The sequence below is a fragment of the Amblyomma americanum genome, chromosome 8 (genome assembly GCF_052857255.1).
Source record: "Amblyomma americanum isolate KBUSLIRL-KWMA chromosome 8, ASM5285725v1, whole genome shotgun sequence".
NCBI classification, from domain to species: Eukaryota; Metazoa; Arthropoda; class Arachnida; order Ixodida; family Ixodidae; genus Amblyomma; species Amblyomma americanum.
This window is the reverse complement of record NC_135504.1, coordinates 73,691,063-73,718,037: the sequence shown is the minus strand read 5'-3', so window position 1 is coordinate 73,718,037 and position 26,975 is coordinate 73,691,063. Positions and strand designations below refer to the sequence as shown.

The following is a 26,975-nucleotide window of genomic DNA, read 5'->3' as shown; positions in this document are numbered from 1 at the left end:
AAGGGGAACTGCATTAAACCTTAATTATTAAAGATTAAGTTTCAAATCGCAAACAGTACGTGAAAATAGGGGACTATGATTCCAAGTATAGGTTGTGTCGGCGACTTCCCTCAGTTACGTTAAAGAACAGTTTCGTTACATGATACCTTCACTATTAAATATTTATCAAATCCATAATACAGATATACACACCTGCATGCATCATGACTCTCAACTAATGTATTCCTCAGTGTGCAGCATGTAGCGAAATCATTTGTTGCAAGAACGCAATTTATTAACAACCGGCACAACGGGAGCGGTGGTGAAATCAGTTATATAGGACAGCCTTGTCAAGCAGACACGCACAGCGATAGCAATGCAGCGGCAACGAATATACATCTTCGGCTTTACACTATCTGCTTATTTTTTATGTGTTCAGCGCTAGCTTGTGAGTGATTATTATAAGCAATATCTCCGCTGCTGTCAAAACGACTGGGTTAGCGGGCCAGTCAAGTCTCCCATAGGCAGCTTTTTCCGCAGACCTTCGGTTTGGTTTATGGTGTTTAACGTCCCAAAGCGACTCAGGCTGTGACGGACGACATATTGCAGGGCTTCGGAAAATTTCGCCCACTTGGGGTTCTTTAACGTGTACTGACATCGAACAGCTAGTACACGGGCCTCTAGGATTTCGTCTCCACAGAAATGCGACCTCTGCAACCGGAATGGCACCGGCGTCTTTCGAGTCAGCAGCCGAGCGCCATAACCACTGAGCCACCGCAGAGGCCTTCGGCAGCCTTTTCTGTTTCTGTTTCTGTGTTTCTGTGTTAGTATTTAAAAGGGCTCCTCAACTATTATTGAGAGATATTGCTGAGTTTGTTTAAACGCTTTCGATACTCGCTCAGTCATTAGCTCCCGTATTTTAGATTTATATTTCGGAAAACTTTCACCACACTAAGAGTGGTGAAAAAAAAAAACGAACGGGACACTGCGGAAACGCACCTCTTGGTCCCAACCGTATCAAGCGCGTCGACAGGTCGCAGTTATACAGTATGTGCAGGGAAGATGCGTTATACATCTTGCACTGAAGAGCAGATGATTTGAACTAACGCATATAAACATACATTTACAACTCATTCACTATGTGCACCCATGCAATGCAACGATTTTTTAATACGATATACTTTAAATTGTCTTCTGAGAAGAGTTTGCGGCTTCTCTCTCACGTCAATAAATCTGGGCTAGGCCTCCTTTGACCGCGTTACATTCTTTCGAAGAACCTATTTGTGCCAGCAGACACCGGAGCGTCGGTAGTGTAAACAAGCGGTGCTTTCACGTAGTTTTCGCTATCCGGCGGATCGATCGGAGAGGAGATGCGGGGTGTGAGGGAGACAGGGAGTGAATGGGTGAAAGATAAAGGGATGCGGTAAAGGCAGGTGTTTAGACTGCGCCCGACCTGATCTCGCAAAGCGGAAAAAAGTTATCTGCCTAATCGCGTCGCTGTTCGAGTCACAGTGCAACGACCCGCCTGTTTGCCGCCATCTCGAGAGTGCTGCTCCTCTGTCTATTACCGCAGTGTCCAGGACAGCTGAACAGAAGTACGATGAGGGTCACCGTAATCGGCACCGGTTGCACTGGCGTAGCGGCCGTCAAGGCCTGTCTCGAAGAAGGCCTGGACGTTGTCTGCTTCGAGAGGGCCTCGAACTGCGGCGGACTATGGTGGTACCGGGAAGAGACGCCGGAGCCAGGAACCGGCACCGTGATGCACATGACCGTAGCCAACACCAGCAAGGAGATGTCCTGCTACAGCGACTTCCCACCCGACAAGGACGCACCCTGGTACATGACCCACTGGCACCTACTCCGCTACATTCGCGGCTATGCCGACCACTTTGGCGTGACTCCCAAGATACGCTTCAACTACGAGGTCCTTTGAGTAGGGAAAGACGGTACTGTTAGGGTACGGGACTCGAAGACGTGGGAGGAGGTCTTCGACGGTGTCTTTGTCTTCACGGGTCATCACGCGTCACCTTCGGTGCCCGATGTTCCCGGGCGGGAGCTCTTCCACGGGCGGGTGATGCACTCGCGCGACTTCAAGTACGCCGACGACACATTTAAGGACAAGACTGTTGTCGTCGTGGGGTTTGCCAACTCGGCGCTGGACATCGCAGTTAATATGAGCACCGTTGCACGTCAGGTAAGCGTATGCAAGAGTTCTGCCGAAGCAAAAAGCTTTGCTATGTGTTCTGTCCTCCCAAAATGTAGCCTATCACCAAATTGATTGAAATAACAAGACAATCGAGAACACTGTTTTCAACATACGAAAGGAGAACCCATTTCCTGAACAATGCACTAAGCCGTACTTCACAAGGTCTTTAGCTTAGGCTTATAAGAGTGTTCTGTTTCTAAAGGAGTTCAGAGCTAATAAGGAGAAATTACATAGGAGTTAAAAGCATGAATTTAGGAACTTGAAACAATGACGCGCCACGTATGAAGATTATTGTCTTCCTGATGCAGCAGTAGCTTGGTTAGGGCTAGTTGGTTAGTTTTTTTGAAAACATAGTGCAAAAAAATGGACAGCGACGACACAGATGTGGACGGGACAGGTGCTGTCCCATCCACATCTGTGTCGTCTGTGTCTTTTCTGCGCCATGTTTTCAAAAAATTTTGTCTTTTTCCTAATTTCGAAGGCTTCCCCGGTCAGTGGAGGCTGTTTATTTGCACAATTGAGAAGAATATTTCGTTTTGACTTCTTCATAAGCCTTCCACATTAGAGGGAAAGGCATTAGTGGGAGGTGGTTGACGTTTTATAGAGCCCCCAAAATTTCTGAAATTGGTGTTTCTGACAGCTCCTTTCGAGTGGGCGTTACAGCTAGGTGTCTTTTTCAATACACGTGTGTTGCAACTGCGTTCTCACCAGTCTATATGCGTATCTTCCCACAAAGTGCACATTTCCTAGCAGCACATGTGGTCGTTCTGTATGTAAAAAATATTGAGTGCAATTGGTGCGACACATGAGCGCAGTTTAGTTAGAGGAACGCTAGGACCTACTCTGAATAAATGATTTGCAGTCGAACAAATCAAGTCTTGAAAGGGTGAAAATGACATTTAAGAAACGTTTCCTCTGTCATCATAGGAAAGCTATTGAATATTGTCCCGGAAAAAATAGAAGCGTCATTGGAAGGTAGTGAGTTTACAAAGCCCTATAACCAACGTACGCGGCCTCTGCTGCACGGCGTCGCAACAAAATTTACAGTCATGAACCTCTCACATTCCATGGTGAGGCGATGAGCGGCTGACATCAATCGTAGAGTAATACTGTAGCGAAGAGAAAGTTGAAGCGCGATTGCCGCGTGCCGACGACGACGCTGCTGCTGGCGGACCTGCCTGTTCCTATGTTCTTGTTGAGACGATTGCTGTGACATCACTGTGACGTTGCTGTGACATCGTGTGACCGCCGCTGCGTTCTTCAAGAAAGCCTCGGTGCTGAAGTGTTTCTTGGTGCTGCTGACTGCCTCTGCGTCTTCTGGCCTGTCGTCAACTACTAGTGAGGCCGTTCCGCGAGTCAGAGATTTGGCCCGGTTTTTCCCCTTTTCAGTGCGTCGTGTCTTATTAGCCTTCGCACAATGGCCATGTCATCCCCGTGCACAGGTCCGGTAACCTAGTTCGCCAGTTTGCCGGCTGAAAATATGCCGCTAAAGTCTTTTTTCCAAAAACGATGTGAAGGACATTCCTGTGGCGCTGTTGCCTGTAGGAGATAGATTCATTAAAATCAAAAGTTCCCGTCTGATCCAGGAGAAGTTGAAGGCTGCGACCAGCCGCTATCTTGAAATTGCTGAGGTTCGACCTTTTGGCAAAAGAGGAATTCTGTGCAGATCACCTGATTTGGATTGTGTTGCAGACTTGCTGCAGTGCACTTCTTTCGCCTCACTCCCGGTGAAAGCGTTTACTCCTGAGCAACTTGCATGCGTAATAGAAATAATACGCGGTGTGTATCCCTCCCCTACACCAGAAGAAATTCTTGCAGATTTCCATGATGCCGGTGTTGACATCCTCTCAGTTTACCGCTGCAACAAAGAGGCTGGAGGCACTCGTATTCCAACTGAGTCAATTATAGCGAGTTTTGCGGTGTCCTCTTGCCCATGTGAAATCAAAGACTAGCCCATTGTATACCGCATTGACCTACTGCAGCCCCGACCATTACAATGTAAGAACTGCTGGAGTTTTGGTCACAGTGGGAAATCGTGCAAGTCGGCAACGCGCTGCCGCGTTTGCGGCGGTGATCATGCTTCCGACTTCTGCACTTGTGAGCCATTTAGCTCTTGCCTTTGCCACTGTGATCACACAGCTGACGATCCCACCTACCCGAAGCATGCCGATGAACAGTATGTATTGGGCATTATTCAACGCGAACGGTGTTCACGCGCAGATGCTTATGCCCATCTTGACAGACGACAGAGCTCGTACGCAAATGTTGTCTGCACGACCGCTGCCGATGTGGAGACAATCTTAACAAAGTCGGTCGTCGCTGCGGTAGACAAGGCTGTTGTTAGAGTACTTGACCGCATGATCAATACATCCAGTGATCAATTATCTCAGGTAATTTCCACGCAGGTTGTTTCACCGGCGTTAGGTAACCTAACCTCGTCTACCGGTTCTCCATCCAATGTATCTGCTGACAATATTCAACCAATCACCCCTTCTGCCTCCACGCCTGTGAGTGTAAATGTCTCTGACCCAGTCTCCCTCTCTAAGGCTTGTGAGTCAGATGTTGAAATGACCCCTCAATCTCAGAAGCGTCGTGCTTCCTCTTCTCCTTCTAAATGAGACCATCTGCATGTCAAGACCAAGAAAGGTTCGCCAGGAACTTCAAAGAAATCAGACGTGTTGAAAGAGGCTGTTGCTGCCTCATTTTTAAAGCAGTAATCAGGGCGGGTATTTCTGTTCACAAGCGCAATTGTCGATCTATCGCATCTTCTTTCCACGATTTACAGCATCTTATTCTTCAATTTTCTCCAGACATTAATTTACTATAAGAATCGTGGCTCTCTCCAAATCGTCCTTTTGCAATTCAAAGCTACTCTGTTCTTAGAGCGGATCGCCCAATCGGCAGGGGTGGAGGCTTGGTAACATTGAATTCATCAAAACTATACCATCGTGCTAAAGTGTCTCATAAATTAATGCAACCTGATTGTGAGATTCTTGCAGGCGACATCATTTTGCCGCAGTGTGCCCCTGTTACAGTTGCGAATATCTATTTCCCCGCCGGTGTCCGTAGCACGGACAGGCTAGATGCTTTACGGCGCAACAGCAAAAATGTAGTTTGGGCTGGAGACTTAAATTCGCACCATGTTATATGGGGTGTCAGGACAGACTACAGCGGACAGTTACTTTGGTCTTGGATGTCAGGAAATGGTGTGTGCTGTTATAACAGTCGCGGCATAACTTCCAAGAGGGCAAATTCTCGGTCAGCTATTGATTTAACTTTAGCTGTCAATGGTATTGGGGTATCTTCATCGTCTACAATTGACTACGGTACGTCAAGTCACCACTATCCATCACTTTCACTATCACTATTGCATGCAGCCCGCTTAGGGAGACTAGTTACGCACATAAATTAGTCAATACTACACCAGAGACTTCTAGGTGAGGCCTTCTCGTCGGTTGTTCCCTCGAATAATTCTGACCGCGATCCTCAAGTTTTAACTTCCGTGTTAGACGCCACTCGGCGATCAGTCTTTACGGTTTACTGAACCGTTAAAAATAAGACTTCTTCGAACTGGTCGAAAGAAGCATGCGAAAAAGCTTATCTTCAAAGGAAAGCCGCATTGAAGAGCCTAACGCATAGCCAGTGCCCTAAGAACTGGATCAATTGCAAATTCTTTGCAGCATCTTTTAAACGAACCATATCTAAGGCTAAGGATGTCACAGACCTCTCCGGAGAACACTCGGACCGAAAGAATGGACTAGGCGACGGGTGTACCCACACAAGCGCACGTTTAATACAGCCTACATGACACACACACTAGAATACAATACTAACAAATCTAACACAACACAAAGGCTATAAATACACACGACCCGGGCACACCGCTACCAGCGTCTACTGCTATAGCGTTCTACTATTAGCGGTCGGCGTTCGTGCCCACGGTTGGTTCGGTGTGGCTGCGGCTTTGTGTGGATCCGGTAGGCGGCGTTCGGCGTGCTTGGGCTGCCGTTGCTGGCGGCGTCCAACGTGCTTCGGCTGGCGTCGCTGGCTGCGTCGTACAAGCTCCAGGTGCAAGCGCCCGTGGAGGTGATGCCGGTGCTATTGGCGTTGGGGGCACCACCCGGATGGGTGGCAACAGCGCTGGAGATACCCCTGGCCGTAGCAGGTGGTAGCGTCCTCTGTTGACTCCCCGGAACGGGCTCAGGCACGGCAGGAAGTCCACGATGCGATGTCGTAGAACGCGAGCTCACCGGAGCAGTAGCCGGCGTCGCTCTCTTCCAGCCGATGTGTTCCTGACCTGCCGGAGCCTCCGCTTCTCTGCTGTTCCCCCTCGGGCCTCGCTCTCACTCGCCCTTTTATAGCCTCGGTGTTAGTCCACGTATGCCTTGTCGTCGTCTTCTCTTCTCCATCAATCATCTCTCTCCACTTCACCGAATGCTTCTCCACCAATCATCTCCCTCCACCTCATCGAATGCTTCTTTTTCCTTTTCTTTATTCTTTTTTTAATTCGCGTCGTCTTCTTCACACCTTTTTCTTTAAAATTTAATTTAGGCTCCTTAATATATGTGACAAAAGATGACTACAGTGCAAATCTGAACACCTTTTTGTCCAATCTAGTCAATCGGAAATCTCTCTATAGATACATGGTACATACTAACGTGCTGCCCTCTTCTCATATCGGTCAATCCACAGTACTGCCCCCTCTGGATGAAAAAGAAGAACTGGAGTCCATAGCTCAAGGCCTTGTTGCGCGTTTTCATGCTTGCACTGGCTTTCCTTCGACCCCATTCTATTTGAGTGCAGATTTTACTGAGCTCTCTGTATCTGATTTAACGTCTACAGTAAATTGCCTGCAGTGTGCTGCCCCTGGGTTTGACAGAGTGACTAATGGCATGCTGAAGATACCAATGCAGGACTTTGCCTGGACCTCTTACAGATTGTCTACTCGTCTTTGAAAAAAGCCTGGATTCCACAAAATTAGAAAACAGCGAAAATAATTTTATTGCTCAAAGATCAGAGAAAAGGTTTTGAGCTCGACAATATTCGGCCGATTGCTCTCACATCAAATTTTGTTAAGCTTATAGAACGGCTAGTCCTCAGCCGCCTCACGAATCATGTTCTGTCTCTTCGATGCTTCAGTGAGGCTCAGATTGTTTTTCGTAGTGGGTGTTCAATTTGTACCGCGCACATAGACTTGGAGAGCAGTATTAGGGTTCCAATGAAGCAAAAAGAGGTATTTGTTGTGGTTACTTTAGGTACAGCTAAGGGGTATGACAGCGTTGAACACAGCATTTTGCTTCAAAAGCTAGTTGGTGTACAACCTCCTTGGTGCCTCTTCGCGTGGATAAGGGAGTCCTTAAGTACGAGATCTTTCTTTTGCACTACGGGTACGTTAAATTCTAACACATACGCCCAGTCTAGAGGTGTCTCACAAGGCTCCGTTCTTTCGCCGTTATTGTTTCACATAATAATGCGTAATATTCCTATTCACCAGGAAGTCAATGTTTATGTGTATGCGGATGATATTGCTTTTTTCGCTTCTGCCAAAAATATTCATAACCTGTATCAATTGTTGCAGGAGTATTTAAATGCTCTTGAAGTTTGGCTCGACAGCCTGATGTTAACTTTAAAGGTCAACAAGTGTTTCGTCCTTGCTTTTCCATCGTCATCTTCTCTTTACATTTCTTTGTCGTATCATTCTATCCTAATACCGCAAGTTGATTCGGTTGAATATTTGGGTATACTATATGACCCGCAGTTAGATTGGCGGCCCCATATTAAAAGCATTGTGCTTAAAGGTGAGCGTTCCCTTGTCCGGTTGGTTAGGATCAGCAACAAAAAATTTGGTATGCATCGCGACACTTTGCTATTTCTTTCTAAGGCCTATGTGCGGCCAATACTTGAATTCGGCTCTGTTCTCTTTTCTGGGTGCCCAAAGTACAAGCTTGAACCCCTGTTTGTTATGGAACGCTGCGCTCTGCGCCTTTGCTGAGGTCTGCCTAAATCAGTGCCGAGTGCTGTGCTGTACTTGGAGGCGCGGATACCTGATCTTAATTCGAGGTTTCAGCTCCTTACTGTGCGGATGTTCTTAAGGTCTTTGGAGCGTGTTCCTGGATTGGCTAATCCCAATTTCCCAACGAACCCATCTCTATTCTTTTGTACTTCTTGACCTAGGTACCAGCTTCCTCCGGTTGTGTTCACTAATTCCCTGCTGCCAAAAATTTCCTTATCAATAAATTCTGTAGTACCAGTTATAACCCGCCGCGCTGACACTGTGCTCTCCTTTGATGACACCCTCCCAGGGAATGCGACAGATCGGCCTCCCAGTGTATTAAAAGTGCTTATAGAGGAGCATCTGGGTAATTTTCCTGCCCATATTGCGTTTTTACAGACGCCTCCTAGCAAAATGTAAAGGCGGCCATTGGAATTTACTCAATGGCTGTTGATTGGAGTTATTCATTTCGGGCCCCTGACTATACCCCTATTTTTGTCTCCGAGTTTCTGACCATTGAGTTGGTCTTAATCAGGATTCCCTGCAATATCTCCTAGGTTATTATACTTTCAGACAGCCTTTCCGTCTTGACAGAGCTGGAAAAATCGAGAGATACCCCTATGAGCCGTTCCCTTCGATTTTTTCTTCCACGACATATTACAGAAGTTCGTTTCCACTGGCTCCCTGGACACTGTGGCACTGTTTCTAATGAGTGGGCTGATTTTTTAGCTAAGTCCGCCCTTGGGGGACCTATTGTTCCTTTCGGTCCTAATACTGTCTTCTTGACTGCAGCACACTTTCAACGGTTCCAGCGCTTCCACTACTTGAGCCATGAGCCTCTCCTTGCTGTAGCGGATTTTCAACACCTGGCATTTCCTTGGAGTGTGCGGATGTGCTGTTCGAGGAAATGTAAGGCGTCCATGACCCTCTTGCGTTGCAGAATAGCGCGACAAAATCTCCACTTATGTCGATCAGGGTTATCGCTGACCAACCTTTGTGAGTTTTATGGCGAAATAGAGTCAATAGATCACTTTTTTCTCTTTTGCCGGCGGCTCGCTTCTTTCCGTAGAACGTACTTGGAGATCCCCCTCGCTCGACTGGGGCTCCCTCTATCTACTCGTATCCTACTCTCCTTTGGGGCAAGCGCCAAGGGTATGCCTTGAAACCTGTGTGCGATTTTATTCACGGGTATATATTTGCATCAGGTCGATTCTAATGCTAAAATGTGAATTCACAGCTTTTTCATTTCCTTTTTTTCATATTTTTCATCCAAATGTGCGTCTTCTTCACAAGATTATCCAGTTACTCCACTCCTTATCCATGTGTGCGTTTGTATCAACAATGTACCCTGGCCAATCTCCCAACGTGGGTACGTGCCATTCAGCCAGAGGTCATCAGCATCATCATTATGTTCTTGTGCTCCTGCTATCACCCCCTGTGATCGCCAGCCGGCCTCTACGTCAAGCAAGCATTGACATTCGGGGCAGGTGCTGGGCAACGCATCTCATGCAACGCACCCCGCCTCGTAACTCGAGCCCGGTACTAAGTCCTGGCCGTCGGGTTTTCCTGGAGCCCTAGGGCGAGACAGAGACTCGCGCTAGCCGACGTCAGCGAGGCCAAGCGCCGGAATTTCGACTCTTGCCCCAGGGATCGAGGACATCTAGGACCAGCTTTCCAGCCTTTGCGTCCGTATCTCCGGCTCCAAGCGAGAACCTGCCTGCAAAACTAAGCACCAAACAAAGTTCAGGAAGTGTTCTGTGGGGGTAGTATATTCTATCCCTACTTCTTGTGGGAAAATTTACATTGGGCAGACGGGGCAATGTTTGAACGAGAGAATCAGGGAACATGGCAGTACGCTGCGCTTAGGTACAGGGAGCAACCTGGCCATACATGTCAAGGAGTGCAAAAATTGCTCAGCTTTGGACTTCACAGCGCTACCGGCACTCGAACGCTTCATCGACTGGCAACCCTGGAACCTTCCGCACATGCATGACCTACATAAGCAGCTGTTGTACCCAGCCACTCCGGGATCTGGCGCCGACATGGCAGCCAGACGCTTACATCTTGTTCTTCTTCAGGTTTGTTACTCTTACCTTTCGGTTAATGGCAAACCGTTTGGGAAGTCGACGCCAGATCCCAACTTTGCTGTGTGCATGTTTTTACGCCTTCTGTACGACGTGTGCGCGAGCTGTTCAGGATACATAGGTTTGTTTCAAAGAAAGCTTTTGCTTGCGGGAGACGTAGAGCAAAACCCTGGGCCTCTGTCTGCTGGGCAGGAAAAGCAGATGTTCGATACTATCATGACAATACCTGTGATACAACAGCAACAGACCGAAATATTGGACGAACTACGTTCCATTCGGCTTGAGCAAAAGAATCTCGAAGAAAAACTAACAAAACTCGCAGAAAAAGTCAAGAGCGTTGAAGATAATGTGTCACTGGTGCTCCCGCTAAAGCCTGAAGTAGAAAGATTATCTCAAAGTTCCCAGAAACTTGCTGTCGCGTGCGCGGCCCTCGAGTCATCGCATGATGACCTGGAGAACCAATCACGAAGAAACAACTTAATATTCTACGGCATCCATGACAAAGCAACCGAATCGTGGGAACAGTCTGAGACTAAAATTATCTCTTTTTGCGCTGAAAAGTTAAAACTTTCCGTTGACGCCGCTGCCATTGAGAGAGCGCACAGACTAGGAAGATATGCGCCCGACAAGCACAGACCCCTGATCGTTAAATTTTTGTCCTTTAAAGAAAAGAATCGTGTTCTTTCAAATGCTGCCAAACTAAAAGATACTGACTGGGCGATAAGCGAGGACTATTCGGCCAAAGTATGGCAGCAAAGAAAAAAGCTCATGCAGTTTGCTAAGGCACGCGGCGGAAAGTTGAAACTGCGGTTTAATAAGCTAAACCTGGACAACAAAACCTATATGTACAACATTGAAACAGACGATATCACTTGTGTAAACCAATAGCCATCACCGAGGCTGTTAGCTAGCCCACAAACTGCTATTAAAAATGAACTTGTCTGTATTGTTGTTAATTGCCGCAGTCTAAAAAACAAAACTGACCAATTCCTCTCACTCTTACAAATGACGAGCGCACATGTGGTAATTGGAACCGAGTCATGGCTGGACAGCAACATAAGTGATGGTGAAATATTTCCTCCATCCTATACCACGTATAGGAAGGATCGCAATGTACGCGGTGGTGGTGTGTTCATCCTCGTTCATAGCAGTTTGAGAAGCGTGTCTGTTAACTTAGACAACGATTCCTCTGAAGCTGTCTGGTGCAGGGTACGGCTGGGCGATGGTACTTCTTTGGCAATTGGCTCTTTTTATAGGACGCCCGGTTCAACCTGCGCACAGCCATTTTTTGAACTTAGCAACACATTATTAGCCTTAGACGCAACACATATTATCCTTGCCGGTGATTTTAATATGCCCAGCGTAGAATGGTCTTGTTTTAAACCAGTAATTCGCACTGCATCCCTCTTGTATACCGCTTTCCGTGAAGTAATTGGTGCTCACTCATTATTTCAGTTTGTTCAAACCCCTACCAGACTCGGCCTTACCAGTGCTAATGTGCTAGACTTGTTTTTCTGCAATGACCCTAGCCTAGTCTCGTCTGTCATAACGCTGCCAGGCATAAGCGACCATGATGTAGTTTTAGCAAAAGTATCCTGTAATGCTATGAAGACCCACCACACCCAACAACGCAAAGTGTCTTTTTATGAAAAAGGGGATTATGCTTCGCTATCACAGGAACTCGACGCATTTTTTCCTGAGTTTCTTTCACATCAGCCATCCCTGAATATTGATTCCTTCTGGAACTTGTTTAAAACTAAAATTTTGTCACTGACGCAGACTTTTATCCCATCCCGCTTGATTTCAGCCAAGCGTCGTGACGATATGCATTGGATGAATAGACAGTTGCGGGCAATGATCTACCGGCGGAAACGGCTCTTTCGCAGATATTGTGATACGCCCGCTCTAACTTTGTACTCCGAGATGAAAAAGCAAACTAAGAACTTATCGAAAGAAATCCGTAAACCGAAAAGGGCATACTTCAGCACACTAGGCCAACAACTAAATACAAACCCAAAGGCAGTCTGGAAATATGTTAAAAATAAGAGAAACAGCAGGGTCTCTGCGCCTGATATACTAGACGCAACTGATTTTGGAAGGGATTCAAAAGGTAAAGCGAGAAGTTTCAATCTTTATTTCCAATCGGTGTTTTCCGATCCCATTAATACACATACTGACTTTCAATCTTCCAGCACCCTGACCAGAATGAATGACGTAGAAATTTCTGAACGGGGGATCATGCTTTTATTACAGAAAATTAAAGTTACATCAGCACCAGGGCCTGACAACATTTCCAATTACGTTTTGAAAAATTGTGCAGCTTCAGTTGCCCCGTATCTCGTTGCATTATTTCAGAAATCGTTAGAGAATTCTTCTTTGCCCCTTGACTGGAGAAGTGCCAATGTCGTTCCGATTCATAAGAGTGGTGATAAAACTAAAACATGTAACTATAGGCCCATATCGCTGACGAGCGTGTCATGCAAAACACTGGAACATGTCATTTATACTCAGTTAATTAGCCATCTACAAAACAATAGTTTTTTCTGTTCGACACAACATGGATTTAGGTCCGGCTTCTCATGTGAAACACAGCTCGTGGAATTCACACATGACATTTCTGTTTCCTTAAACTCCGCCGGTCAGGTAGATTGTATATTTTTAGATTTTCGAAAAGCGTTCGATTTAGTTGCTCACAACCTATTGTTACAGAAGCTTTCAAAATTAAATATTCCTACCTCACTCTTATCCTGGATTGAGGCGTATCTTGCGGAAAGGAGACAGTGCGTGGTTATCGACGGTGTCAGCTCGGAAAGTGTGGGTGTAACTTCAGGTGTTCCGCAGGGGTCGGTTTTGGGCCCTCTTCTATTTCTCATTTTTATAAATGACCTCACTAGTAACATTTCAAGTATAATCAGACTTTATGCTGATGACTGTTGTATCTACCGCAATATATCTTCTGAAGCAGATGCAATTTCACTACAGCATGACCTCAACTCTGTATTCTCTTGGTGCAACAACTGGAATATGGCGCTAAACATCTCCAAATGTAATCTGGTCCGGTTTACAAAAAAGAAACAATTCCTCCAAACAGACTATTTCCTTGGTAGCACTGAATTATCCGCAGTTTCAACTTATAAGTACTTGGGAGTCTTTTTTTCTACTGACCTATCATGGAATACACACGTAAATTACATATCTGCTAAAGCCAGTCGCACATTAAACTTTCTCAGACGTAACTTTAAGGACGCTCCCCTTACGCTGAAGGAGACATTATACATGTCTACTGTACGTCCGATACTTGAGTATGCTTCCGCGGTTTGGGACCCGCATACAAAACTGAATATTGAGGAGCTGGAGCGCGTCCAGAAACGGGCTGCTAGGTTTGTGTCCGCCGATTACAATTTCCAAAAAAGTTCTTCTGGTTTGCGCGAGAAGTTGGGATGGCCGTTACTTGAAAACAGGCGCAAATATTTGAGGCTCTCTTTCTTTTATAATGTGCTTAATAATAAAACTGGAATTCCAAAAGAGAAATACATTAGTGAACCCAGCTACACTTCCGCCCGCACTGACCACCCACTCAAGGTGTGCGAGTACAATTGCCGTATAAACGTATTCAAATATAGTTTTTTCCCACGAACAGTGCATGATTGGAACTGTCTCCCTTCGCGGGTCGCTACCGCTCCTCCTACATCGTTTCTGACCGATTTGCAAAGCCACCTGTCAATATAAGTGCTATAATTCTTGTCCGAGTGTATTATGTTTTAAGCAGTGCTGTATTTTAATATGTATCTTTTTTTTTGCGTGTATGTGTGTGTTTAGGGTATGTTTGCCTTTCTACAATGGTTTTTATTTTGTTTGTTTGTTTGTTTTTGCTTCCGTGTGCATGGGTTTATTGTATTTTCTGTGTAGACCGCATCATTTGCCTAATTCATTATGTACTAGATGTTTGTTCTTATTTATGATGTTTCCCCCCTACAATAAGGCCCCAATGAGGGCGCTGTAGGTACTGTGTATAAATAAATAAATAAATAAATAAACAATGCTACCATTATCGGCTGCGGGAAGTCCAGGCACGAGCGCGAGCTGTTAGAAGCGTTTTTAATAAAAAAGAACGAGCGTGTTTGTATCAGCGACTCATGTGTTATTCTCTATGACAAAGTATGAAATTTTTTATCTGGCTAGTAATGACGTCCGGACTTTGTTGAATGTGGCATGTATGTGCGCCTGCGCAAGTAGTGGCTATAAATATGTGGTGGAACCTTAATAAATTCAGTTGAAAGTCCGGCGACAGTCTGTCTTTTCTCGCAGGTTTTTTTCACGTGAACATGTACCAACTTGCCCAACAATTCACGCTTACGATCTAGGACCAATTCCACCATGTCGTCCCAGTCACAACAAACCGACCCCGCGATTGTGCCGAGGATCGTCTACGTGCCTGTCACCCTAAGATCTGTCGCCCCGTTCCGTGGTGATGGACTTGATGGTTTTGAAGACTGGGTCCAGCACTGTGAACGGGTAGCTCGACATAACGGGTGGACACCCGACCAATGTCTGCAGAACCTGTACTTCTCCTTAGATGCGACAGCAAAATACTGGTTCGAGAACCACGAGGCGTCGATAACATCATGGGAGATATGTAAGATCGAACTGGTACGCACATTTGAAAACCAGCATCGGCAACAGCATGCTGAAGATCTGCTCCACGCTCGTATCCAGGCTCCCACCGAGAGCGTGAGAAGTTTCGTCGAAGACGTACTGCATCTGAGTGCCCGCGCTGACCCTCGGGCTACTGAAGAGAAGAAGGTGCGGGCCTTGGTGAGGGGTGTCCGGAATGACATCTTTGGAGGCCTCATCCGCAATCCTCCTGCCACAGCGACCGAATTCGTCGCTGAAGCTACCAATATCGAGCACGCATTGGCGACAAGAACCAGTCACTTTCAGCGACTGAGCGCCCCTCCTGTCGTCTCAAGTCTTGCTTCGTCCGGCCTGAGCGGTGATGGCCTGTCCGATGTTCGCGAAATTATCCGCCACGTCGTCCGAGAGGAGCTGAAAAGGCTGTTCCCAGCTCCTGAACAGCCGTTATCTGTCTCCATCGCAACGGCTGTTCGGGACGAACTGCGACAAGCGCTGGCGTCCGAAGACGTACCCATTGTAGCTGCGGCCGACCAACCATCTCTGAGCTACGCCGCCGCCGTCCGTCTTCCAGCTCCCGTACATCGTCACTACCAGACCCAGTCCGATTCCGGCTCTCGACGCCAAGTCTTCATGCCCCCGTCTGATGCACACCTGGAACTGCTGGACCGCAGGAAAACCGACATCTGGAGGACTTCAGACCAGAGGCCGCTGTGTTTCCACTGCGGTGAGCCTGACCACGTGTACCGCTACTGTTCGTATTACGAACTCGGCCTTTGAGGTTTCAACCGGGCTGATCCGCGCCCCTGCACGGTGAACAGCCCGCGAGATACAGGACTACCTTCGACGCTCTCCATCGCCAGTGTCAGCTCCATCTCGCACCTCCCGGTCGCAGCCCCCTCGCCGCTCATCAGCCCCTTCTCGCGGACCTCGCCGTGAGAGCGTTTCGGCACTTCAGAAAAACTAAGTACGGCGACGCCTGGAGGTGGCGTTGCCAGTGTTTCACGCAGTAAAGAACCTCCGCCTACGTTGGAATGCCCCTGCTCGACTGATGGCACCCTTGGAAGCGAAGACTGTTCTGTGGCATCTAGCCATGCACATCTAGCAATGCACACACGTTTTAATCGACGGTTGTGACGTAACGGCGCTTGTCGACACCAGTGCCGCTTACTCGGTCTTCAGCGGCAACTTCTCTCGACGTCTTCGCAAGGTTACCACTCAGTGGGACGGCCCGCCCATACGTACCGCGAGAGGTCACCTTGTAAACCCTGTTGGCAAGTGCTCTGCCCGCGTTGAGATCCACGGTGAGACGTGCTCAGCCACATTCGTGATCTTAGAGAAGTGCTCCAAAGACGTTATTCTTGGCATGGACTTTCTCCGTGAGTATGACACTGTAATCGACGCAGGGAGGAGCAAGTTGACTCTCCGCGCACGTTCTTCATCGCCAATACCTCCTCGGGCCTCTCGCGCTTCGATGAAAGTTGATGTCGACCATGTTCACTCGCCGCCGTTATCGACAGTTTTTCTTCCGGTGCGAGCCGATAGAACCGCATGTGGCGAAGGCGTTCTCGAAAGAAGTGTCCAGATGCTGCTTACGCGGAGCATTGGTGTAACGGGGGGGATCGCCAGTGTTCAACGTGGGCGTGCCAACATTTTAGTGACCAACTTCAGGAATAAGCCGAAGCATCAGAGGAAAGGGGTAGTTATAGCCCGACTGGATGAACTTAGCGACGTTCGCGAAGCTGTTGCGCTGCCTGAGGAGGAGGCCCCGCCCGGGTCATGTGACCCTACAACGTTTCCCCTGGACATCGATTCCAAGCTAGACCCTTTCCACACACGCGAACTGCTCTCTCTTTTGCATCGGTACCACAACTGTTTCGCGACGACATCCCGAGTTCGCCAGACGCCTGTCGCCAAGCATAGAATTATTGTCGATACCGCGACGCCTCTGATTCGCCAACCGCCGTACCGCGTTTCCTTGAAGGAGAGGGAAACCATACAGGAGGAAGTGCGCGAAATGATTAACGACGACGACATCCAGCCATCGAACAGTCCGTGGGCCGCCCCTGTAGTCCTGCTCAAGAAAACAGACGGGACCCTTCGATTTTGCATCGACTACAGGCGACTCAATAAGGAGACCAAGAAGGACGTGTATCCACTACCTCGCATCGACGACACTGTCGACCGTATCCGTCATGCCCGCTATTTTTCGTCCATCGACTTGAAGAGTGGATACTTAGAGATTGAAGTGGATTAGCGCGACCGCGAGAAGACCGCATTTATATCAACGGATGTACTCTTACGAGTATAAAGTCATGTCGCTCGGCCTGTGTACAGCGCCCGCGACATTTAAACGAGTCACTGGTACTGTGCTCGCCGGACTCAAGTGGAAGACAGGTCTCGTGTATCTGGATGATGTCATCTTCTCCAGCACTTTCGCTGACCATCTTGTGCACCTTGAAGGGGTTCTTCAAGCTCTTCTGACCACCGGACTCACGCTCAAGCCTTCGAAGTGCCGCTTCGCATACAGTGAGCTGAAGTTCCTAGGCCATGCCGTCCGCCAAATGGGTGTGAAGCCAGATCCAGAGAAAAAAGCTGTCGTAGACTCCTTCCCTTCACCATCCGACAAGAAGACTGTCCGCAGCTTTCTTGACCTCTGGGCGTACTTCAGACGTTTCGTTCGCAACTTCGCCCAGATCGCAGCGCCACTTTACCGCCTTACGAAGGATAGCGTAGCCTTTGAGTGGACCGAGCAGCAGCAATCAGCATTCCGCCAATTAAAGCACACCCTTGCAGCGCCTCCCGTACTAGGCCATTTCGATCAAGACGCCGACACTGAACTCCACACGGACGCCAGCAAACCAAGGACTAGGGGCAGTGCTTGGGCAATTCCAGGACGGCGCAGAGCGGGTTATTGCCTACGCCAGCCGAGCTCTTTCGAAGCGGAGGGCAACCACTCAACAACTGAAAAAGAGTGTCTCGTTGTCATCAGGGCGGTCACCAAATTCCGGCCCTATCTGTACGGTCGCCCTTTTCGCGTCGTTACCGACCACCATTCGCTGTGCTGGCTCGCCAATTTCAAGGATCCCACAGGCCGCCTTGCTCGGTGGAGCCTGCGGCTACAGGAGTACGACGTCACCATCGGCTATAAATCCGGCTACAAATATAATGATGCTGACTGTTTGTCTCGAGCCCCCATGAATCCGGCGCCAGGGGGCGATAATGACGGACGGCTTCCTTGGGGCATTGGACAAGGCAGATGTGGCTACTCGGCAACGCGATGATCCTCAGATTCGTCAGCTCATGGAACACCTGGAAGACCACAAAGACGTGGTGCCCCGCGTTTTCCTGCGTAATCTGCTGACGTTCCGGATTCTGCACGGCGTATTGTACAAGCAGAACTTCGACAGCAGCCCGAGGTCATAGCTCCTTGTTGTGCCGGAAGACTTGCGCGCCGAAGTGGCCGAAGCTTGTCACGGTGATCCTACAGCTGGTCACGTTGGCTACAGCCGAACACTTGCACGTATTCGAGAAAGTATTATTGACCGCAACTTCCTCAGTACGTCCGTCACTACGTAAGAACTTGTAGAGAGTGCCAAAGGCGGAAAAAACCTTCTACACGACCAGCTAGACTTCTTCAGCCGCCCGACCTCACGCATCCTCAGTTGCACATAATCGGAATGGATTTTCTCGGCCCATTTCCAACGTCGAAGTCGGTTAACAGGTACGTTATCATAGCCACCGACTACCCAACCAGATACGGCTAGTCCCGAGCACTTCCTTCAGTGACGGCTGCTGAGGCAGCTCAGTTTTTTATTGAGTGTATTGTGCTCCTACACGGTGCCCCTGCCGTTTTAATCACTGACCGGGGTGCCGCATTTCTGGCACAGCTCGCACAGGCGATCCTCCGTCTCAGCTGCACCAGCCACCGCCGAACTACGGCGCACCACCCACAAACCAATGGGCTGACGGAGAGGCTGAACAAGACGATGGCTGACATGATCGCCATGTATGTGGACGTCGCCCATCGCAGTTGGGACGAGGTACAGCCCTACGTTACATTCGCGATAATACCGCTGCCCAGTAGACGACAGGTGTGTCCCCTTTCCAACTGGTGCATGGAAGACAGGTCACCACGATGTTTTACGCTATGTTGCCACACAAGCCGTCTATCGATGTAGTCGATGATTCCCGTCTAGTCTGCGAGCGCGCGGAGGAAGCTCGGCAACTCGCTTGGCTCCGCCTCCACCACCAACAGCATACAGACGCTCGTCGGTACAATCTCCGTCGACGTGACGTCCATTTTTACCCTGGGGACAAGGTCTGGGTGTGGACGCCGGTACGCCGTCGAGGCGTCTCCGAGAAACTCATGAAGCGCTACTTTGGCCCGTATACGGCTCTTCGCCGCATCGGTGACCTGGACTACGAGGTGCTGCCCGCAGGAATGCGACCGTCACCTCGTCGTTCCCCCCGCCCTGAAATTGCGCACGTTGTCCGGCTTAAGCCGTATTACGCGCGGTAATCGCCTGCATTTCCCGCTGCCTTCTACACCGGCCAGCAAGATTTCTGGGCCCCTGTGTGGTTTTACGCCAAGTGTTTTTTGCTCTCTGGTTAGCATCGGGATGATGGTTCTTTATAGGGGAAGGTAGCGTAGCGAAGAGAAAGTTTAAGCCTGATTGCCGCGTGCCAACGACGACGCTGCTGCTGGCGGACCGGCCTGTTCCTGTGTTCGTGTGCTGCTGCTGCTATCAACACGTGTGCTCGCAGCTGGCCTCTACGTCAAGCAAGCCGTGACAATATGCTTCAGAATGATTTTTCGCGAACAGGAGAAACCACCAGTCGCCTCATTTCAGGCTTTCGCCAGTGCATGCGACCAGCTTCGGGAGAAGACACTAACACGTTAGCCTCGTGCAAGACGATGGTCACGTTTGTATGCGCCTGTGATTTTTTCCACCTAGCGGAAGTGGCTGAAATGCGCTGGCAGCGGTTGCTGCCGAAGAATGCACGTCAACGCCATTTAGAAGGGTGATGGTTTGGGCTAGTGGGTAATTCACATAAGGTTCCATTACGCAGAGACAACGAAAGGACAAGGCACAAGCATCAGCTTCCATTAAACGCTGTATTTTGCGCTCACAGGGTCTGTACTGGTACAAACCAGACGCGAGAGGGAGAACACATGAAAGGTTATAAGGCTGACAGTGCGAAATTTGACGACAGACATCTCGAAATAAAAAAAAATTCCTACAACACTTGAAAACAAAACAAAAAACAAACACTAGATTGCACGTTTCGGAAGTGGGCACATTGCCCAGCCTTTGGCAAAACCCGCACTTCGCCCACAAGTATTCTTTTGGTGCGGCACAAAAGTTTTTATCACACTATGCATTCGCAAAAATGTGCTGACTTTTACATGACAGCTTCAACGTGGACCAGACGCAGCGTTCCCGAAAACAAACTTTGACTTGCCTCTTGCAATCCAGTGATTCTTCTTTCGTTATCCTTCGTGTTTTCTTTTTCTTCATGTCAAGAATGAACCTTCTGTCGATAGTGTGCGCCTAACCGGGCTGAACGTCTTTTGTTCCTTCTCTTCGTTTATTTTCCTATAGAACTATGCAGCGCCTACAATTTACTCTAGTTTTCGTGGTTTATTTGGCTGGGAAGCCTGTCTTAAAGCTCTTCGTTTGAGCGTCTTAACAAATCATCTCCCAACAGAGGTGACTGACCCCTGTTTGTGGGCGTGATTAGTAGAACTGAAACAGAATATGCGCGAACCTTTGGTTGATGTCGATCTCTCGTCGCATGCTAATGTTTATAAAGCCGCTCACTACAGTTTAAGTCTTTATACAGTAAAGAAACCTTCTTTTCAACAATATGGAATCAGAAAAATATGAGCAGAAAATAAAATTTAGTATATTGATAATAATAATAATAATAATAATAATAATAATAATAATAATAATAATAATAATAATAATAATAATAATATTTGGTCTTTGGGGAAAGGAAATGGAGCAGTATCTGTCTCATATATCGTTGTACACCTGAACCGGGCCGTAAAGAAAGGGATAAAGGAGGGAGTGAAAGAAGAAAGGAAGAGGTGCCATAGTGGAGGGCTCCGGAATAATTTCGACCACCTGGGGATCTTTAACGTGCAATGACATCGCATAGCACACGGGCGCCTTAGCGTTTTTCCTCTTTTTAAGTGAATTAAAAAACAAAGTTCTGCCTCCGCACTCACATAAAAGTTCCAATGTCCCAGTGGAATAGTACGCATGTTTTTATTCTCTCCTTATCAGCGTGTGGCAGACATCACGCTGGATAAATTCTGAATATGCCTGGCATCCTTGTAGCTCATGCAGTCTGCTCTGTTTAGGGCCGCAGTTCTTGACTTCAAAGGTGACAACAGCGGCGCATAGTATTTCAGTGCCGCGTTAAAAAACTCATTCCACTGCAAAAAAGCGCTATGGTTTTCAGAGTCAACTCATTCTTTATTTTCGAACGTACAAGGCAGTGCATAAAACAAAAATATTTCGACTGATAGCCGTGTAGCCAGTGAAACTGTCCACTACAAAATAAAATACATCAGGCAGCTTAATGACTAAAGATCATTTAAAAAATAAAACAGAAAGAAAAAGAAACAAACCAACATGAATAGTAACGGCTCGGAACAAAATACGCACTTGAAGGAACACTTCACAACAAATCAATTCAAGAAAACGCTAAAAAAAGCATAGTGTGATAAGGAACAGGAAAGAAAAGTTCACAAAGGTAAACGTACTGTTAAAAAAGGTAAGGATCAGTGCCCTCGCAGGTTGCTAATAAAGCAAAACTTGCAGCCGAGCTTAAAGTTATTTGCAAGCTTCACAGGCACTGTGTTTCATACTTTTGCCCCGGAAAGTTGAACTAAGCGTTCCCCGTATAAATTGCGACAGGCAGGCAAAATGAAACCTCCATTTAATGCATGTCTTGTGTTACGGCGTCGAAATAAGAAAAACTTAGTTGTAGATAAGTATTAGCGTTAATAATATTATTTACCAATCCACACAGTTTGTTATAAAGCATGCATTCAAATGACAATACGGGATGTTCCATATACAGACAACTGTCGCTATTATATGAAGACGCATGGCCTATTACCTACAATGCTCTCTTCTGTAGTCTCTACATAAGAACTAAATAGGTTTTGGGTGTTTGGCCCCACGATTCGCAGCAGTAGCTGACGCGACTGTGAAATAGCGAAAAATACAAGGAACGGAGCACATTCCATGGAAAACACTGCTACGCGTAGTTAAACCGAGTTACGTAGTTAAACCGAGTACGTAGCTAAACCGAGTAAACGTGCGAAAGCATGTGCTCATTCTTCTCTTCTTTCTTGCTTCTGCATGTGCACGCAACCGCACTACTCGTTCTTCATCTCCACTCGGCGGCAGCCAGCGCGACGCCCTCCTCCCATTAGCTGCAGCTGTCGCGACGCCCTCCTCCCATTGGCTGCAGCTGGCGCGACGCCCTCCTCCCATTTGCTACAGCTGGCGCGACGCCGTCCTGCTATTGGCTGCAGCTGGCGCGACGCCCTCCTCTTATTGGACATAGCTGGTGCGACGCCCTCCTCCCATTGGCTACAGCTGGCGCGACGCTTCTCCGAACTTACCCGAGCTTCCTCCCATCGGCTGCAGCTTGCACGACGCTCTACCGCGCTAACCCGAGCCTACCCGAGTTACTCCAAGGCTTCACAGATAATTCTTGGTTTGATTTGACCGTGCTAAGTAGTGCTTTCGCACCAAAAATACCATTCGGAATTGCATTTGAAAGCAATTGCCTTTTGGACAAAATTTATTTCAAATGGGTTTAAAACCAATTGTAATCAATTGGCTCTGCCTCCAACTGGTTCAAACGCTCAGTGGTGTCCAAAAATTTTTTTGATTCCCATTGTAACAACTGTGTTTTCTCTTAGGACTGCATGTAGAAGCTCTGCCTAGTGCCAGCACATTTAGAATGGAATTGAAATAATGACAATGGCGCATGCATCTAGGGGAAGGAAGTGAATGAATTAAACAATAAAACTTCCATTCAGGTGCCAGGCCCGTGGTTTGAGTCCTTAGTATAGGACCCCATTTTATTCTGCCGCCTAGAATCCAAACAGAAAAGCCAGTGTAACACAGAAGAAATATAAGCGCAATATATTTTGACAGAAAACGCTTTTGCTCCCGCTTCTGTAAACCATATCCATGATTCGCTGCTGCTGGAGCCATTCGCGCTTGTCCATCGAGTGAAGTAATTTCATTTAAGCAAGTCCGCGGTGGTGGTGGAAATAATAAAAACAATTGGGCTATATAGCTGCGAACATTTTTTTTTTCGCTAGCATTGAAACGCTTACCAGAGCAAAATCCTGGCGCCACCTGGCGTTGTCCAGAAAAAACCTGGTCGGCTAGCTGGCAGTGACGTCCTCACGGACGTCACCAGAACGGGTAAATCACATTTGCTGGAGGGATGACATAAACAGACCGGAGATTGCTCATTGGCTCGAGGGAAATGACATCACCAGACCAGATTCATCTGTGTGAAGCCTTCCTTTCCAGCCGTGGCAGGTGGTGTACGGGAAGAGCTCAACAACAAACTGTGCCTCACAGCCTCCACTCGGCACTTCCGGCAAAGGCATCAACAGCTCAGAATGCTATCGCATATCGAATACATGGTGGAATTAACAGTCTCTTTGTTTTGTTTTGCACAATCTTAATTAGTTCAATGTGTCAATAGAAGACACTATGGACCCTAGCCAACGCAATCATTGGTCTCAGTTGGAAGGTTTCCACACCAAATGGAGCACCCAATTTGACCTGTTAATTGGCCTCATTTGTAATGCTTGAGCAAGGTGTGTTGCTGGGCGAGTTGGTTGAAGTACATTCTGAGAAAACAGCGCTCGCAGACAATGGACGAGAACAAGAGGGACGCATAACTGCGCTGAAGTTGTGTGTCCTTGTTCTCGTCTATTGTCTGAGAGCACTGTTTTTCTCGGAATGTCTGCAATGCTCCAGGCTTCCAATCGCTTGCAAATACACAACTGTGAATTTTGTAACTGGGAAATGTAACTGTCACCAATTTTTTTTATGGGCACACCACTTGGAATCTCGGGAGCGAACTGTAATGTTTAACTGCCGGAACCTGTCGGATTCATCCAACTGAATTTGTATACTCTAGTCCGTTTCTAAGATTGCAATTGCGGTTACCTCTCCTAAGTAATTATCCAAACGGGTGGCATAATACGAGTTGGAATCTTAGGAAACAATTCATATAGCCTTTTGGGATCTGCAAAACCAGCTGAATAATCCAAATGTTCCAACCAATTTTACTGCTACGACATGTTGAAACCATCTAGATCAAATTGACTGTTCAAGTGTGCCATTTAAATCCAAATGGAACCGCGTATTTGCGCCGGCTGTTGTTTTTTGCTGGGGTATCGCCCGCTTAGCTCAGTGAATGTGTTTTTCACGCCGCAGGTTTTTATCAGCACCAGGCGGATCAACTGGGTCCTTCCACTTCACTACAAGTGCGTCCCCATGGATGTGTACGTTTTGAACCAAACACGACTCTGGCTGTACAGTTGGCTGCCGCAGTCCTGCTCCAGCCGCTTCGTCGTTAGGGTAGCCTATGGCATTTGGGACCACGAAGCCCTGGGCCTTGTAGCCGATCACGGCGTCATGACTCAGGCCATCGTGGCCAACCAGTATATCGACGGCAAGATCATCGACGGAGCCGTCAAAATCAGGGGGCCACCGCAAACGTTCACTGAGAACGGCCTAGTTATGGACAACGTAGAGGAGGAAGTGGTTGCCGTGATCTCCGCCACTGGCTTCAGTACTGGCTTGCCGTTCCCGACGGATGCTGTGCCCAGAGACGGAGAGCGGCTTCTGCTGTAAAAGATGATGATCCCGCCAGAGAACCCAAATGTCACGTTCCTGGGATTCGTTGATGGCAACGGGAGCCTTGTGCAGACGTTCGAGATGCAGGCGCACTACATGGTGCGAGTTTTCTCAGGCAAGCTGACATTGCCCTCCAAAGAGACTATGAAACACGCTGTGGATGTGACGCAGCGGAAGATCACATCGTCCTTCTTTAATACGACAAGACATTCTTTGATGATCGACAAGATCGCCTACGTCGAGGGCCTCGCTAAAGCCATCAGTGTTAACCCTAACTACCTGAAGCTCTTCCTAACGTATCCGAAGATATATTACGCTCTTATGAGCTCTCCCGTCCTCAACTATCAATACAGGCTCCTAGGACCGCACTCATGGCAAGGAGCTCGGGATGCAATCCCGGGGTTCCAGGAAAAGTTGCGAGCTCCACTGCGCTCCCTCGGAAACGGCAAAGAGCGCTCCGCAGCTACCAATTTCGGAGCCACTAGAGTCTCGGCACTATGCGCTGTCGTTGGGGTCTCAGTCTTCCTGATCTGCGGGACATTAAAGAGTACAAAATACAGCCTTCCCGGCGGGTGGCATCGGGAAGCGGAGCGCTTACTTCTCTTCGCTAATTGCATAGAAAGGCCTTTTGGAGCAGCGGCGGAATGATAAGCGAAGAAGCATGAGGTGAACAGAGCAAGCGAAACCTCCAAGTGCTAAAAGCTGTGTATTAACTATTAAGAAACGAGGGTACCACATCACAAGGAAGTGATAAATTTAAGTAGTGTAATTCTGGTATCCAAGCAATAGACTGCGTGGCTGTTCAGTGTAAAATAAGTGTCTTTGCAAAAGCTTCACGTCATATGCGATTAACCTTGCGACTCTCCTTCTGCTCCCCTCTTCCTTGACCTTAGAACACAATTTGCCTATCTTTATGAATCGACAAAGACTTGAAGAATTACAGACTGATCAGCTTGATGTTCGTTGCCTTCAAGGTATTGACTGAGGTAATCGCTAATTGAGTGAAGACAACCTTAGACTTCAGTCAACCAAATGATCAGGCAGGCTTTCGTAAAGGATACTCGACAATAGATCATATTCACACTATCGCTCAGTGATACAGAAATGCGCAGAATATCACCAATTTGAATTTGAATTCAAGTTTATTTCGCAACATTTATACAACGCATATTTGAAAGAACTTCTAGATCCCTAGCTAAAAGCTAGTTGGGATCCATGCAAAACTTATCAAGTGATACTAAGTGCAGGCATCAGAACAAAATATTTACATTACACATGACGAAGGCTCTTGCATTCAAATCAAAAGCTGAAATCTTAACCAAAAAGGCATAAGCTGAACAAATATACAAAGTCTCCACACAATACAGCATACAAAGAAAATACAGAAAATACTCTCATCACTCTGATTTATACTAATTTTTTAACAGGAGTGGAAAATTTCAGCTTCGCTTCGCATCACCTGTAAGGGCATTCCACAGCTTCGTCCCCACATGAGCTGTGGTCCTTTCTCCGTAGACATTTTTCGTCTTCGGCAGAAGATTTCCATGTGCAGCGTTACGGCTGCGATTAGATGGCAGAGTGAAAATTGATGAATGTAATGGGTAATTATCCACAAGACATGCATGTACCGTCAGTAGAGTCCTGTTTTCAATAAATGATTTTAGCGCTAGAATATTCATGTGTTTAAAAAGAGGAGCAGTGTGCGCGTTAAGTTCGACTGTGTGATGAATCGAATTGCTCTTTTTTGCAAAACCCTGAGCGGCTCCAAATAAGACTGGTAGGTGTGACCTCAGGATTCAATGCAATATGACAGCTGCCGTTGAAAAATGGCAAAATAAATAGTTCTGACTGTGTCTTTGTCAAAGTACTCGTGGCATTTAAACAGTGCAAAGCATGCTGCACCCAACTTTTTAGAAAGTGCCTGAATGCCTTCCAGCGCAAGTTCTCGTCCAGAATTACTCCGAGATGTCACCTTATTGACAGGTTCAGTAGGATTACCCCGTCATTGCACTGTATGCAAATTTTCAGGAATTATTTTTGTTGGGCTCTTAAATATAAAATATTTTGTTTTATTAACGTTTACAAGTTTATCGGTGATAATCCAATTACTTAAAGTTTCTAAACCCCGGTTAGCCATGCTAATTAGTTCAGATACACACTCATTT

The 26,975-nt window shown here is 47.4% G+C and overlaps 1 protein-coding gene and 1 pseudogene across 2 annotated transcripts; both read left to right on the top strand.

Moving 5' to 3' along the window:
- Positions 1-1,579: 1,579 nt before the first annotated feature.
- Positions 1,580-25,737, top strand: LOC144101914 (flavin-containing monooxygenase 5-like; annotated as a pseudogene). The gene is made up of 2 exons (XR_013308101.1): positions 1,580-2,173; positions 24,388-25,737. The product of XR_013308101.1 is annotated as a flavin-containing monooxygenase 5-like (transcript).
- LOC144101915 (uncharacterized) lies at positions 10,145-11,149 on the top strand. The gene has a single exon (XM_077635136.1). It carries the CDS (start codon positions 10,163-10,165, stop codon positions 11,147-11,149), a length of 987 nt encoding a protein of 328 aa, XP_077491262.1. The 5' UTR covers positions 10,145-10,162.
- Positions 25,738-26,975: the final 1,238 nt, after the last annotated feature.

What these genes read in the sequence shown, in the direction of transcription:
- LOC144101915 (XM_077635136.1), top strand. Translation starts at nt 10,163, where the DNA reads ATGCATGACCTACATAAGCAGCTGTTGTACCCAGCCACTCCGGGATCT.